The sequence below is a fragment of the Acomys minous genome (genome assembly GCF_964271855.1).
Source record: "Acomys minous genome assembly, chromosome: 16".
Classification (NCBI taxonomy): Eukaryota; Metazoa; Chordata; class Mammalia; order Rodentia; family Muridae; genus Acomys; species Acomys minous.
Genome location: NC_140498.1, coordinates 86373102 through 86386954, shown reverse-complemented (window position 1 = coordinate 86386954; position 13853 = coordinate 86373102). Strand labels below are relative to the sequence as shown.

The 13853-nt window shown below is 48.6% G+C and overlaps 1 protein-coding gene across 2 annotated transcripts in view; it reads right to left on the bottom strand.

The window, feature by feature from the left end:
- Positions 1-5486, bottom strand: part of ATP2A2 (ATPase sarcoplasmic/endoplasmic reticulum Ca2+ transporting 2) — a 55148-nt gene extending 49662 nt beyond the window's left edge. Inside the window, exons 1-3 of one of the 2 annotated variants that reach the window (XR_014775598.1) lie at positions 4813-5486; positions 4205-4222; positions 3976-4058 (exon numbers count right to left, since the gene is read on the bottom strand). Coding sequence is in view for 1 of the 2 variants with exons in the window: in XM_084762684.1 (XP_084618810.1) it covers positions 3976-4058; positions 4205-4222; positions 4813-4930 (219 nt within the window). In the remaining variant the exon portion in view is untranslated. The remainder of the gene's footprint in view (positions 1-3975; positions 4059-4204; positions 4223-4812) is intronic. The other variant, XM_084762684.1, reaches the window with a different exon arrangement.
- Between the last annotated feature and the right edge of the window lie 8367 nt (positions 5487-13853).

Below are 13853 nucleotides of genomic sequence, written 5' to 3'. Positions count from 1 at the left end.
TTTACTTTCTCAACAGCACAGTTCACAGTAACAGACCCATGTTCCCTATTAGGCCTGGTGCCCCTGTCAGGTGTTGGGGGCGGGGGAGCCGGCGGGCATTCCAGTAAGGCAACATATGATGCAGTATATTTCAAGTTAGTAACCTAAGAGAATGGAAACCCAAATGAAACAAAAGTAGCGAATGACGTCAAATTAAGGAATTCTAACATCCATGTGCAAAGGGAAACGCATTTTGCTAAGACAGTCTTAGATAGCCCAGGCTAACCTCCAACTCACTATATACCTTGAACTCCTAACCACCTACTTAGCTACCAAATACTAAGATTACAGCTACGCGCCACCATATCTGAATTGACTTTTTAAAAAGAAACAACTTTGAATACTGCAAGTTAAACTGTCCCCATGGGCCACAAGTGTAAAATATTAATGCAGTTTTCTGTTTTGTTTTTGCCAGAACAAAACATTAACTGTAGTTAACAGTTTACTAGTCTGATAGTTGAAATAAATCATTAATATCATTCTACCCTGAGGAGAACCTGCCGATTTATGAGAACTGCTTATTCACTTCTACAAAAGACCCTGAGCATTCTACCGTGTTTCTCCTGTTATGTCAGTAAGAATATACTGACTACCACAAGTCAATGCTCTTTTTTAGAAACTATGAAAATAATCAGCTGAAGTTGGTGGCACACGCCTGTAATCAATCATGGCACCTAACAGGCTAAGCAAAGCAAGGGGATCTCAGGGGCAGTCTGCTCTAGAGTGAGTTCAAGGACAACCAAAGCCACACAGAGAAACCCTGTCTCAAACCAACCAACCAACCAACCAACCAACCTGGGGTCTGAAACAAGGCTGAGTACGCAGTGTCTACCACTTAGGTTTAGACCTCAGGTATCCACAAAGGCAGAGGCAAGCTGGCTCTGGGTTTAATCTAGACACCCGGCCTCAGGACAGAAGGTGGAATCATTAAGCAAGGCACCTGATGTCAACTTCTGGCCTCTGCACACACACGTACACCCACATTCCTGAACAAGCATTCATGTACCTACACCGTACACACACACACACACACACACACACACACACACACACAAGCAGTAACAGAAACACAAGAAATCAAGGACAGATCAAGCAGCACGCAGCACACAGCACTGCCAAGCCTCCACGAACACCAACAGAAGATAGCTTCTAGAGCACAAGTTTTCTTTTTTCTTACTCTAGCTCAGGCTGTCCTGATGCCTTAGCTTCCTGGAGCTCTGCTTTTGAAATAAAGCAACCTTGGAGTTTATTTTTAAAGGTTTTAGGTCAGTAACACAATGGGTACAGATTTTAGAGTTGCCTCTGAATAGTATCTTAATCTATCCACAATCCTGATCAAATAAACCAAAGCAAATTAAGTGAATTTGCACATATATATATATAAAAGCACTTCCTAAACACTTATTCTTCAACCATTTAATAACCCATAACAAAAATATAACAGTTCACATTTCCTGAGCAAGAATGTCAAGCAGTTACTGAAAACAAACTCACATTTCAACTACAAAGACAGCACTAACAGGCAATGTCCTCTCCTACAAAAAAGCTAAGTGCTTAAAATACGAAAATGATTACAAACAATACATTCCTAATTACTATCACTAAATTCAATTTGTTTAAAAAGTTAAACTGTACGCTCACAATTTCAAATCCCTCTGGGATCCAATAGCCAATAACCTGTAAACTGACAAGCAGCACTATTTCCAAGACTGCTTCAAATAATAACACAAAAAGAACCAGTAAGAATGCATTTTGTAAGTTGGTCTTGGTGGCACATGCCTTTAATCCCAGCACTTGGGAGGCAGAGGCAGATGGATCACTTTGAGTTCGAGGCCAGCCTGGTCTACAAAGAGAGGTCTGGGATAGCCAGGGCTATTACACAGAGAAACCCTGTCTCAAAAACCGAAACAAAACAAAAATCAAAAAACGAATGCATTTCGTGGGTTGGAAAGATGGCTCAGCAGTTAAGAGCACTGGCTGCTCTTCCAGAGGACCTGAGTTCAAGCCCCAGCACCTACATGGCTTCGTAAAACTGTAACTACTGTTTCAGGGGATGCGATACCCCCACACAGACCTACATGCAGTCAAAGAACACCAATGTAGCCGGGTGGTGGTGGCGGCACACGCCTTTAATTCCAGCACTCCGGAGGTAGAGGCAAGTGGATCGCTGTGAGTTTGAGGGCGACCTGGTCTACAAAGTGAGTACAGGACAGTCAAGGTTACACAAAGAAACTCTGCTGGGGGGGGTGTCCAGGGGGGGCATTGGGGGGAACCGGAGGGACAGGACACACACAGAAAACTCCACCAATACAATAAACTAAAATATTAAAAAGAATGCATTTTGCCTATGCCTTGTATATATCAACTAGTTCATTTCTAAGTCCTTGATGGCCTTAGTGATTGAATGCCAGCGTTTAACTGCCAAAGCAGAGACTTTCAGAATTATGTAGCTTACATAAACACAAACCCTAAACAATCCCCAAATATAATTTATGTCATAGCAACATGCTCAAAATATAATCAAACAATTCCATTTATCTTGTTGACCGATGAAGCAGTCATTTACTGGCCCAATCTTTAAAAATTACTCACAAGATATATGTAGCAGGTACAGAATAAATGACCCAGGGTATGCTGAATGGTTTGCTATTAGAGTCTATATTTTATTCAATGAAAACTACAGGTAAAATTCTTGTTACCTATCTCAGCATGGTGGTGCACGCCTTTAATCCCAGCACTTAGGGGACAGAAGCAGGTGGTTTTGCCACCCTGGTCTACAGAGAGTCCAGGACAGTAGGGCTGTTACACAGAAAAACCCTGTCTCAAAAACCCAAAACAACAAAAAAGATTCTTGAGAAATGAACTAGTAATGGTCATATAACACTTAGCTAACATAACACACTAAAGTTTTAGGGCAAAAGTCACGCACACAATTGCTCTTAAACGTCACCTTTGTCACCAATACTTATTTTAAAAATAGCAAAAAATTAATCTTTCTTTCACCTTAACTCAGTAAGTTCGCTAAACAATCCTCTATGCTAGTTTACAGGACCCCTGGGTCAGACTTACATGTGACTGACTACATACATTTGTCAATTTTGTGAAACCTAAAACAAATATTCTATGATTTTTACTTCCTACCACAGTATAATACAGTGCTCTAAGAACAAAAATCAGTGTATGACATGAAGGTTAAGACCATCTGTGTAACAGTATCACCATTTTAAAGGTGACTACAAAGCCCACTGTCCTGTTAATAACTGAGAATACCCCTGCCATCTGTTGGGCGGTCTCTGCATTTCACTAGTGTCTTCGCAACCACACAGGGTGAAGCCCGTGCAGAACAAGGAGGAAAGCCTCTGCCCTCATTCTCCCTTTAATACTCAGAACCAAGAGTGCGGAACTTTGCTCTCTCAATCTAGGAATCACTCAAGACAGGGGTCCAGGTTAGATGCCATCCTAAAGGTCAGTGACCAAATTTGGTCAACAGTGCTGCCATCACTGCCGTCATCATTCTTGTCACTGTCAGGAACAACTGTCACCCTGCCACTACCAGGAAGGCAGAGCAACTGGAATATTCCCTTTGTACGTTCTATTTACAAAGTGCCCAACACCATCTAAGTATGATCTTACAACATGATAACAAATGCAAGAACCCAGCAGAGAGGGCCTCGCAATGAAAAACTTTGATACTAAAAACTGACAGGTCACAAGAATTTCAGAGACCCTGCAGTCTCACCGCACTGTAAAGCCAGGCGTCTATTTCCTAAACAAAACAGCTTCTAGGGGTTTTTTTGGTCTATAATACTTAGATTATTTTTGTGGGGTTTTTTTTAAACACAGAAACTCAATGGCCATTATTTTTTTTCTAGTGTACCGATTAAATTATTTTCAGCTTTTATGGGCAGAGAAAAATATATATTTTTTAATACTTACGAAAGATATACATGCTGCCAGCAATAAAATTCTAACTAGTAAGTCTTCAAACTGCTCAATCACAAGTTCCAGCAAGGTTTTTCCTGTTAGAAAAAAAATAAATAAATAAATAAACGTATTTGTTTCAATTCTCCACATCAACCAGTCCGAGTCTGCACGCACACACAGACATACACACACACACACACACACACAACTACTTCTCCAAAATAACGCTAAGACTACTTACCTTCTTCAGCCGGTAATTCTGTTAGACCGAAATTCGCCAGGCAATGTTGTGAAAGGAGAAAGAAAAAGACATTTTTTTTTATTAGCGCTTTTATAAAACCTGAATTCACCACCATCATAGTCTTAAAGACAGATGTAGGTACATGAACCTTCAACCTTTGTCTCTCCACTCTGATACCCCGAGGAAACTGTGCAGTCCCGGCACCAATGCCCACGGAACTGCCCGTAAGCCCTCTCCGGCCTCCCAGGACCCTGCAGTCATTTCAGCTGGGTCATCACTTCTGCCAGATGTGTAACTTTGGGGAGTACAAGAAATGGACTTAGGGTTTTCTCAACCACATCGACGCCTCACAAATCCGAGGGGGGTCTCAGCCCAGCCGCAGGAGCCCCTTCCTCCCGCCCCACCCCACCCCTCTGAGCGCCGGGAAGGTCACCGGCTCGAGACCCTGGAGGTCGGGGACGGCCCGGACCCACGCGCAGACAGCCGGGCCTCCAGCAGCAGTCGGGCGCCGAGCCGAGCCGAGCCCCACGAGGTGGAGCCGGGTCAGCCATCTTCCTTGGCGCTCGGGCCCGCGCCGCGCCGCTGCAACCCGGGCGCCCCGCACTTACCGTTGGAACCCCATCTCTCCTTGAGCTTCTTGACCTGCTCCAGGCTCAGCCCGGTGCTCTCGTTGACGCCGAAGTGGCCCAGCACCTCCTCCACCGTCTTTGTGTGAGCGTTCTCCATGGCTGCGGGGGACCCGGCCGGCCTCGCCTCGCGTCCCCGCGGCCTCCTCGCCTCCGCCTCGCACTCGGGCCGCGGGCTCGTGCCACCGCGGGCGCCCGGGCGCGGACAGCTGTCCCCTCCTCTTTCTCCTCCTCCGCGGCGGCGGCGGCCGCTTCCGCCTGACCGGGCGCTGAATCACCCGAGCCCCCTCCCCCAGAAACCGCCGCACGCGGCCCGGCCTCGCCGAGTCCGCCCGAGGGGCTGCGAGCCTCCCGCCGCGCCGCGAGTGTGCGTCGCCGCCTCAGCCACCAGCCGGCCGCGGGCAGCGCAGGCCGCGGTGCAGCGCCGGGGCGAGCCGGAGCGACCGAGGACGAGCGCCCGGACGAGCCCTCGGCGCCGGGGACAGCGAGGCAGGCGACCGGAGAGGAGCTGCGCGGCGCGCCTGCCCGAGCCCCTCAGCTCTGCACCCCCGACAGCGGCGGCGGAGGAAACTGCGGTGGAGGAGACGGGAGGTGGCGTCGGGGACGGCTCCGCGGCGGCTGCTCTAATAGCATTTATCCGCCGCTGCCTCCCCTCTCGCCGCCGCCGCGGCATGTGGACGCCGCTCATTGGCCGAGAGAGCCCAGCGCGGCGCGGGAGGCGCGGCCCCGCCCCCTCCCCGGGCGTCCTCCCGCGCGCGCGCTGCGCGCCCACGCCGCCGGCAGGCCCCGCCCCCTCCCGCGCGCCGCCCCCAGTAACCCGGATCCAGGCCGCGCGCGCCTGTGCGCGCGCACCGCACTTCCCTCGCGTCCGCGCTGTGCTGGCTGCGGCCCGGGTGGGCTGGAAGGCGAGCCCCGGCTTCCTCGGCCGTGGCTTTCGCGTGTCGGCCGCGCGCGCGGGAGTAGGGCGCGGAGCTCACGGGTGGGCGCCCTGTGCTCCTTGCCCGGCCGCTGGGGGAGTGCCTGGGGCCTCGCGACGCGGTGGCAGGGAGCCGCCCGGACGCGGGTGGCCGCGGCGCGTTCAGACGGGTGTCCTTGGCTTGCCTCCGCGCCCTGGGCTGCGCGTGCCTTGCTCTGCATCCTAATGTCTCCTTCAGAGCCCCCCTCCACAACCCAGGGGAGGAATTCCGCAGTTCCCTTCCCACACAGTCAAAAAGCGCTCATCTGTCGCCTCGGGAACACCGCATCCCACACCCCCAAGCCCCGTCTCCACCGCACGCCAACACCCGCCCTTCCTTCCCCTGCGGGTTCTGTGCCCAGCCAGGGAATCCCACTCTTGGGGAAGGAAGAAGTTTTAATTCGTTTGGGTGTTTTTTTTTTTTTTTAAATTCACACAGCCTTTGACACACGTCTGCATAGAAGTCACAGGTTATGCTGTAAGCAGCTACGCCTATGCTAGGTGCTTGACTTTGCCTTTAAAATGATGGCTGCTATATTAGCCTTACACTTCCCGCAGTGGAAGAGAAGGAGCCATCAATCCCAAATCTATGCTTAAATTACGGATTGTCGCCTCTGTCGAGGAGGTCTGTACAGAGCCTAGCATGAAAGGTTAATTTTACCAATATAAAGAGGCCATGCCGAGCCACGTGTGGTGCCTGCCTGTGATCCCAGCACGCAGAAATGGAAGCAATAAGCATCAAGAGTTCAAGGTCATCTTCGGACACTTAACGAGTTGAGAACCAGCCTGCCAAGTTGGACCATGTCTAAAACATTAAAAATACATTTTAAAACCAGAGGAAGGTGGAAAGCCATACTAAATAGTGAGTAGGACCTTTACTTTGAATTCGCGAATATTTTCACAAAAAGCAGCTTCCTGAAGGGAATAGGTTGCAAAATAAAGCATTTCGTCCACTTGCGTGTTTAGCAACGCTCCCTCCACCAACACCACCCCCAAGCACTTGTGTCGTCCCACAGGGCTCCGCCTCAAGACTTAAGATAGATTCCTTCAGCAGATGCAAATCGCTGAAGGAAAAAAAAAATCAAGTACGTCATTTCATTTAATTATTTCCAAGGAGCGGAGGCTGGCATGCAGTTCTGATTGATACTTGGAAAAGGACCAACAGAACCCTACACGAAACAAACAAACAAAAATTCTACTGTATAGCTATGCACTCCCTAGAAGCAAGGTGGAAACTGGTTAGGTCACGGGCTCTTCAGGAGGATCAGGTGACTGCCTGCTAGGTGGGGGTGTGGTGATGGAGAGCTGGCGGGTCTTCCTCCTTAGCTAATGCCCCACTTCATGTTCTCACCCCAACAGCCAGAGGCACTGAGGGCAGGGAGGTCGTGACCTCTCTCGGTCAGTCTGAGAGGTTCACGGGTCTCATTTTTTTGTAGCCCCCTCTCTCAGAGGCTGTGGATGCTCCTGGGTCTTCCCTAAGGCTGTCTTCTTCATCCGCGTCCCCCTCTAAAAAGGCTCCTGTCCCCAGCACACCCTCAATCACGTTCCCCTCCCCCAGCACTGAGCTATGGAAAATATGCTGTACTTTTTGTTTAGCTGTCTACTGTCCATCTTCTAGCGTCTTCTTGGGGGCACCCAGATTTCAGCTGCTTGAGAACACAGCTTATCTGTCTTGTCCACCCTCAGTACAAAGCCGAGTCTAGGGCATCATTTATTGAGTACCTGCAGTTGAAGTGAGTGAGAGTCCCACCCTCCTCAAACCATTAGTAACTTGCAAAGGGCTGCGCCAGCACAAAGGCCTCAGCAAAATAAATAAATTAAAAAAAAAGCCTGATGAACTACAGTTCATTGATTTCCACTCACCAATGAGAACGGCTGTGAAACTTAGGTTTAAAACAAAGAGAAGGCATTGTGGGGCTCTCAGACATGAGACCATCCAATAGTCTCAGATACTGCTGCCATATTCCACTGCCCTTCTGGAATGTTCTTTGCAAATGTCTGTTTGTTTGTTTGTTTGCTTGCTTGTTTGTTTTTACTGAGGGCTGGAATGTTCCCTTAAATCAATAGTATGGCTTGTAGCTCAGCATTGGCCCCAGGCATAGTATCACACACCAAACAGGCCTTTGTCTCCTCAGCCTGTTGGTGTGTCTGAGACCTCTTGCTTAGGGGCTGGCAAAATGGATCACGAACCCAGACTCCCAAAGGCAGAATCCCTGGCTACTTTTATGTAGAAATAAAGTTCAGAGAAATAAATAGAGTTTATCTCAGTTAAAAAGAACTAGGCAAGCCGGGCGTGGTGGCGCACGCCTTTAATCCCAGCACTCGGGAGGCAGAGGCGGGCGGATCTCTGTGAGTTCGAGGCCAGCCTGGTCTACAAAGTGAGTCTAGGACGGCCAAGGCTAACACAGACCTGTCTCGAGACCCTGTCTCGAAAAACCAAAACCAAAAACAAACAAACAAACAAAAAAAAAGAGCTAGGCAGGGCCTAGTGGCCCATGCCTTTAGTCCCAAGCACTCAGAAGGCAGATATGAGGTGGATAAGAGTTTGACACTAACTGGGTCTACATAGTGAATTCCAGGCCAGCCTAGTAAGAACCTGCCTTTTCACAAAGAGAAAACTGGGGCTCTGTTTGTTTTATGGGCAGTGCTGTGCTCGCCTCTTGTTTGCAAGGCTTTAATAAGAAAGGCTCCTGTCTTCCAGCAAGGCTCATAACCAGGTTCTTAATCACAGGAGGACAGGAAGGAAAGAGAAAGAAAAGACAGGCAATGCAGAAAGACAAAGTGCGATCAAAGACCTTCAGACACGAATAAAAAGAGGGCATTAGCTAATAAAAGGCAGGCTAGTTTTAAAAAGCTATTCAGATAGAAAAACCAGGAGGTGACTTGCAAAAGAGGCCTGGCCAGTTCTCAACCCTCTGCAGGCCTCCTGTGAGGTGGTGGAGGCCACCAGAGGCAGTCTGCTCCATATTTGGACAGCTCTAATCATTAAAGCAGTGCCATTCTGGGCCGAGTCCACCTTCCCTTAGCTACATTCGCTCTTACTTAGCTCTCCGGAAACCACCCTGAACAAGCTTAATCCCTCGTGTACGCCATCCCTTTGAGTATTTCAAGATCTTTTTTGCACTGTGTCCTTTCCTAAGTAAAAAGAGCAGTGGGGGCACCTGAACTGTTTGCCTGCAGCCTGGGCCTCAGCCCCTCAACATCTCTAGTCTGAGCATGACCGACCTCTGTCCCAGCCAAGTCCTTCCAATGACCCGTGGTTAGTGCTAGCAGTGAACGCAAACCAAGTCCTGTTAACTCTGTTTGTGGTATCCTTAGCTGGTTGATTTTTGCATCCCAGGCACTGAGCCCTACCTATAATTGAATGGGTTTTTTTTGCACTTATGATCTTTTTTAGTCTTTATCTTCAAGCAGTCTTTTTTCTTTTTAGGATTTTTTAAAATAATTTTTTAAAAATTTATTTATTACGCGTACAGTGCTCTGTCTCCATGTTCAACTGCACGCCAGAGGAGGGCATCAGATCACACTATAGATGGTTGTGAATCACCATGTGCTTGCTGGGAATTGAACTCAGGACCTCTGGAAGAGCAGCCAGTGCTCTTAACCTCTGAGCCATCTCTCCAGCCCCCTAAGATTTCTTTTTTAAGGTGAATGAATGTTCTGCTTCCATGTATGCCTATACGCCACTGTGGAAGCAGGAAGAAGGCATCAGATCCCATGGAACTGCAGTAGATGATTGTGAGCGTCTGTGTGGGTGCCGAGAACAGAACCTGGGACACCCGGCAGCCAGCCAGTGCTCTTAGCTGCCGAGCCATCTCTCTAAGCCCCAGGCTTGTGTAGTTTTAACTATGTGTCTGCGGGGAGGGTATGTGCACATGAGGAGGCTGGAAGAGGGCATCTCGGCCCCTGGAGCTGGAAGCACAGCCTGTTGTGAGCCACCCAACATGGGTGCTGGGAAAAGAGCTGCAGCCCTCAGCAAGGCATTAAGGTCTGTCTCTTTTAAAAATAAAACTGAGAAGTGTGTGCTAGCTTTGGTAGCACAAATCCTAAAATCGGAAGGATACAGAGAAGATCATCATGGCCCCTGCACAAGGACGATGTACAAATTTATGGCGTGTTCCATTTTTATGACAGGTTTCTGTTTCCTCTTATATTTTACTTTGTCATGTTTGGTTGTTATCTCTTAGAAGCTTGTTCTTTTCTGTTTGTTTTTGTTTTCCGAGACAGGGTTTCTCTATGTAGCCTTAGCTGTCCTGGACTTGCTTTGTAGACCAGGCTGGCCTTGAACTCACAGCAATCCACCTGCCTCTGCCTCCCAAGTGCTGGCATTAAAGACGTGCGCCACCACAGCCCAGCCCTTTCAGTTGTTTTTGTTGTTGTTGTTGTTTTTTGGTGAAGCCTTTTCTTTTCTAAGTCTAAGGAGAGACAGAAAGGGAGTGGATCTGGAGGAGAGGGAAAGTGGGAGGGAACTGGAAGGAGCAGAGGGAGAAAAAACTATAATTAAGATATATTATATGAAAAAAAATCCATTATTTCTTTTTTGTTGTTATTGTTTTTGTTTTTTGAGACAGGGTTTCTCTGTGTAGCCTTGGCTGTCTGGACTCTTTTTGTAGACCACGCTGGCCTCGAACTCACAACGATTCACGTGCCTCTGCCTCCCGAGTGTTGGGATAAAAGGCATGCTACTATTCTTGGCTCCTCCCCCCCCCCACCCCTTTGTCTTTGGATTTTTGAGACAAGGTTTTTCTGTGGAGCCTTGGCTGTCCTGGACTCTCTTTGCAGATCAGATTAGCCTCAAACTCACAGAAATCTGCCTGCTTCTGCCTCCCGAGTGCTGGGATTGCTGGCGTGCACCACCACGCCCAGCACCACAGCGACTCTTATAAAGAAAAACATTTAACTGAGGCTGGCTTACAGTTTCAGAGGGACGCATGGCAGCACCCAGGCAGACACAGCGCTGGAGAAGCAGCTGAGAGTTCTACAGTCTGATCTGCAGGGACTGTGTGGCACACTGGGCTTAGCTGGAGAATAGGAGACCTCAAAGCCAGGCCCTACAGTGATACACTTTCTCCAACAAGGCCACGCCTACTCTAAGAAGGCCACACTTCCTAACAGCACCCCTCCCAATGAGCCACGAATTCAAACACAAGTCTATGGGCAGCCAAACCTATTCAAACCACCACAATATATACGAGCATTATATGCATGCCTAGTGTCCAAACGAAGGCACTGGACCATCTGGGACTGGAGTTATAGACGGCTCTGTCATGTGGATGCTGGAAACTGTACCCAGGTCCCGGGCAACAACAAATGCTCTTTACCACTGAGCCACCTCGCCTGCCCCCACCCCAAGTGTTTTAGTGATACATTCCAGACTTGATTTGTAACACGCAGGATGTCTATGTCACTATCCAACAAGATTTTTAGTGACTCATTCCAGATTAAATATAACTGACTGGATGTGATTCTTCATTGGCTATAAATCTTCTTGACCAGAAAGAGGTTCCAAGGGCAAGAAAGTAAAGTTTTGTGGTTTTGGGTTTTTGGTTGTTTTTTTTTTGGGGGGGTTGGTTTTTTGAGACAGGGTTTCTCTGTGTATCCTTGGCTGTCCTGGACTCACTTTGTAGACCAGGCTGGCCTTGAACTCGCAGTGATCCGCCTGCCCCTGCCTCCCGAGTGCTGGGATTAAAGGCATGTGCCACCACCGCCTGGCGAAAGTAAAGATTTTAATGGGTGTTCCTGCCTACCTATCCGCAGACAGTTTGTCACATACTGTTGGAACATCACCCTTCCTTTGGTTGATGAAGTCAGACGTGAAGGTCACGGACCATGAGAAATACCCATTTTAGCACCAGGGCCAGACTTGGCACCATGAAACGCTTATACTGAGAGGCCAGAAGAAGCCAAGGCCTCTGACAGGATCCCATCTGCCACCTCTTGCTTGCTGAGTGAAATGCTGGCTGAGAAGGCCACAGTATTGAAACACTGACTAGTAGAAAGTTCAAGATCCTTCTGCCCCAGGCTCCTGAATGCTAGTTTTGAGCGGATATGCCACTAAACCATTCTGGGTCACAAGAATGTACCGGGAGAGCTATGTTCAGAAGTCCTTGTCCACAACAGGCCCCAAATTGCCATCCTGTCAGTGATGTGTAGAGACATGGTCACTCTAGCATGACTTGTGTCACTGAGCACACATTAGCCCTTTGGGTTTTTTGGCCAGGGTGGTGGTGAGACAGAGTTTCTCTGTGTAGCCCTGGCTGTCCTGGACTCGCTTTGTAGATCAAGCTAGCCTCGAACTCACAGAAATATTAACAACTTAACAGGACATTTTTTTCTAGAATTCCCCCACTCCACTGACGCCTGCATCACTGTGTTCTTTTCATGGATGAATGTTTGGAACTCTTTTTAAGTAATCTTATTTAGTATGTATATAGTATGGTGTTCTGCCTGCATGTACATATGCACACCAGAAGAGGGCACCAGCTCTCATTATAGATGGTTGTGAGCCACCATGTGGTTGCTGGGAATTGAACTCAGGACCTTTGCAAGAGCAGCCAGTGCTCTTAACCACTGAGCCATCTTTCCCACCCCGGAACTACAACTTTTAACCGATGCTTATGAACAGGAGATTTCCTGGGAGTCCCAGCTAACAATGGCTGACTCAGGCAAAGTCACTTCCACCTCCCACTGCCCCAGGCATGTACGGCCTGCATGCATATTTGCACGATAGAAGAGAGCACTAGATCTCATTATAGATGGCTGTGAGCCACCATGTGGTTGCTGGGAATTGAACTCAGGACCTTTAGAAGAGCATCCTGTGCTCTTAACCTCTGAGCCATCTCTCCAGTCCTATATACTTATTTTTCAGACATGATCTCCCTAGGTAGGCCTGACTATTCTGGAACTTACTAGGTAGTCCAGACTAGCTACCCTCAGCTCACAGAGCTCTGCCTGCACAGTAGTAGGTGCTGTTGTTTGGTACCTCAGGAAGCCACTGTACAGTACTCAGCCCAGCACAGTAACTCAACTTCCTTTTCAACCTCCACCTATTGTGACCCCTCCCCCCAACACACACACACACACACACACACACACACACACACACACACACATCGTTAGTGTCCCCAGACCCAGGACTTGCCATTCTTCCTTATCTTCAATCCCTTCTTTCACCCATTGCTTTAACCCCATCCACATATGATGACACACACATTTCCATGTCCAGAGGGACAAACTCACCTGCCAGCCTACATCTCCATCCATCCAAGCCATGGGCCCCGTGGGAGGGTGACAGGGGGGTGGGGCCTGAGAGTGGTCATGTCGTTTTGTAAAGGGCATAAATAAATTTATGTAAAGCCATAGATTATACAGACTGTCCAGGGCCAAGAAGCTCAGCCTCGGGGCGGAAGGGCTAGCCAATGGGCAAACTCACGTGTGAATTATAATCCAGCATACCATTCGTAATCGCCGTCTTCTTACGACAAATTATAAGCCCGGGACAGCGGGATCCCTAAGTGACCAGGAAACTGTGTGACGATCATTTGATCTGAGACTTTAGCCCTCCCTCCTCCTCGGTGTCCCCAGGATCTAGTGCACAGCATGCTGCAAATGACAGCATACATCAAACAAATTAACTTATGGAACACTCTCCATTATTCGAAGTTGCCGCTTTAGGGGGAAACCAAAGCCTTATATCTTCGGGAAGAAAGAAAAGAAGGGGAGAGAGAGAGAGGGGGGGTAACAGTGCAAAGTATTATGGGATGGGTTTCAAAGCCGTGGCCTCCCCATGGGGGAAGGCACTTTAAATATAGCAGCGATTCTCCCCCTTCCATTGGCCTGCTCTTTGGTTTTTTTTTTGTGGAAACGTTTTAAAAGTTTCTTTCTTCTGTTTCTTCCCAGCGCCCCACCCCCACCCGGCCCCCAGCTTCCCCAAGGTGCTTAGACCTTAACTGGTGAAAGTCTTTAGTCCAGAGAGGACTCAGTCTCCTAGGCCAACAGAAAATGAGGAAAGATGGAACACACTCTTCCCTAGTGGACGATGAGACTTTCCTAGGCAGGCTGGAGACTT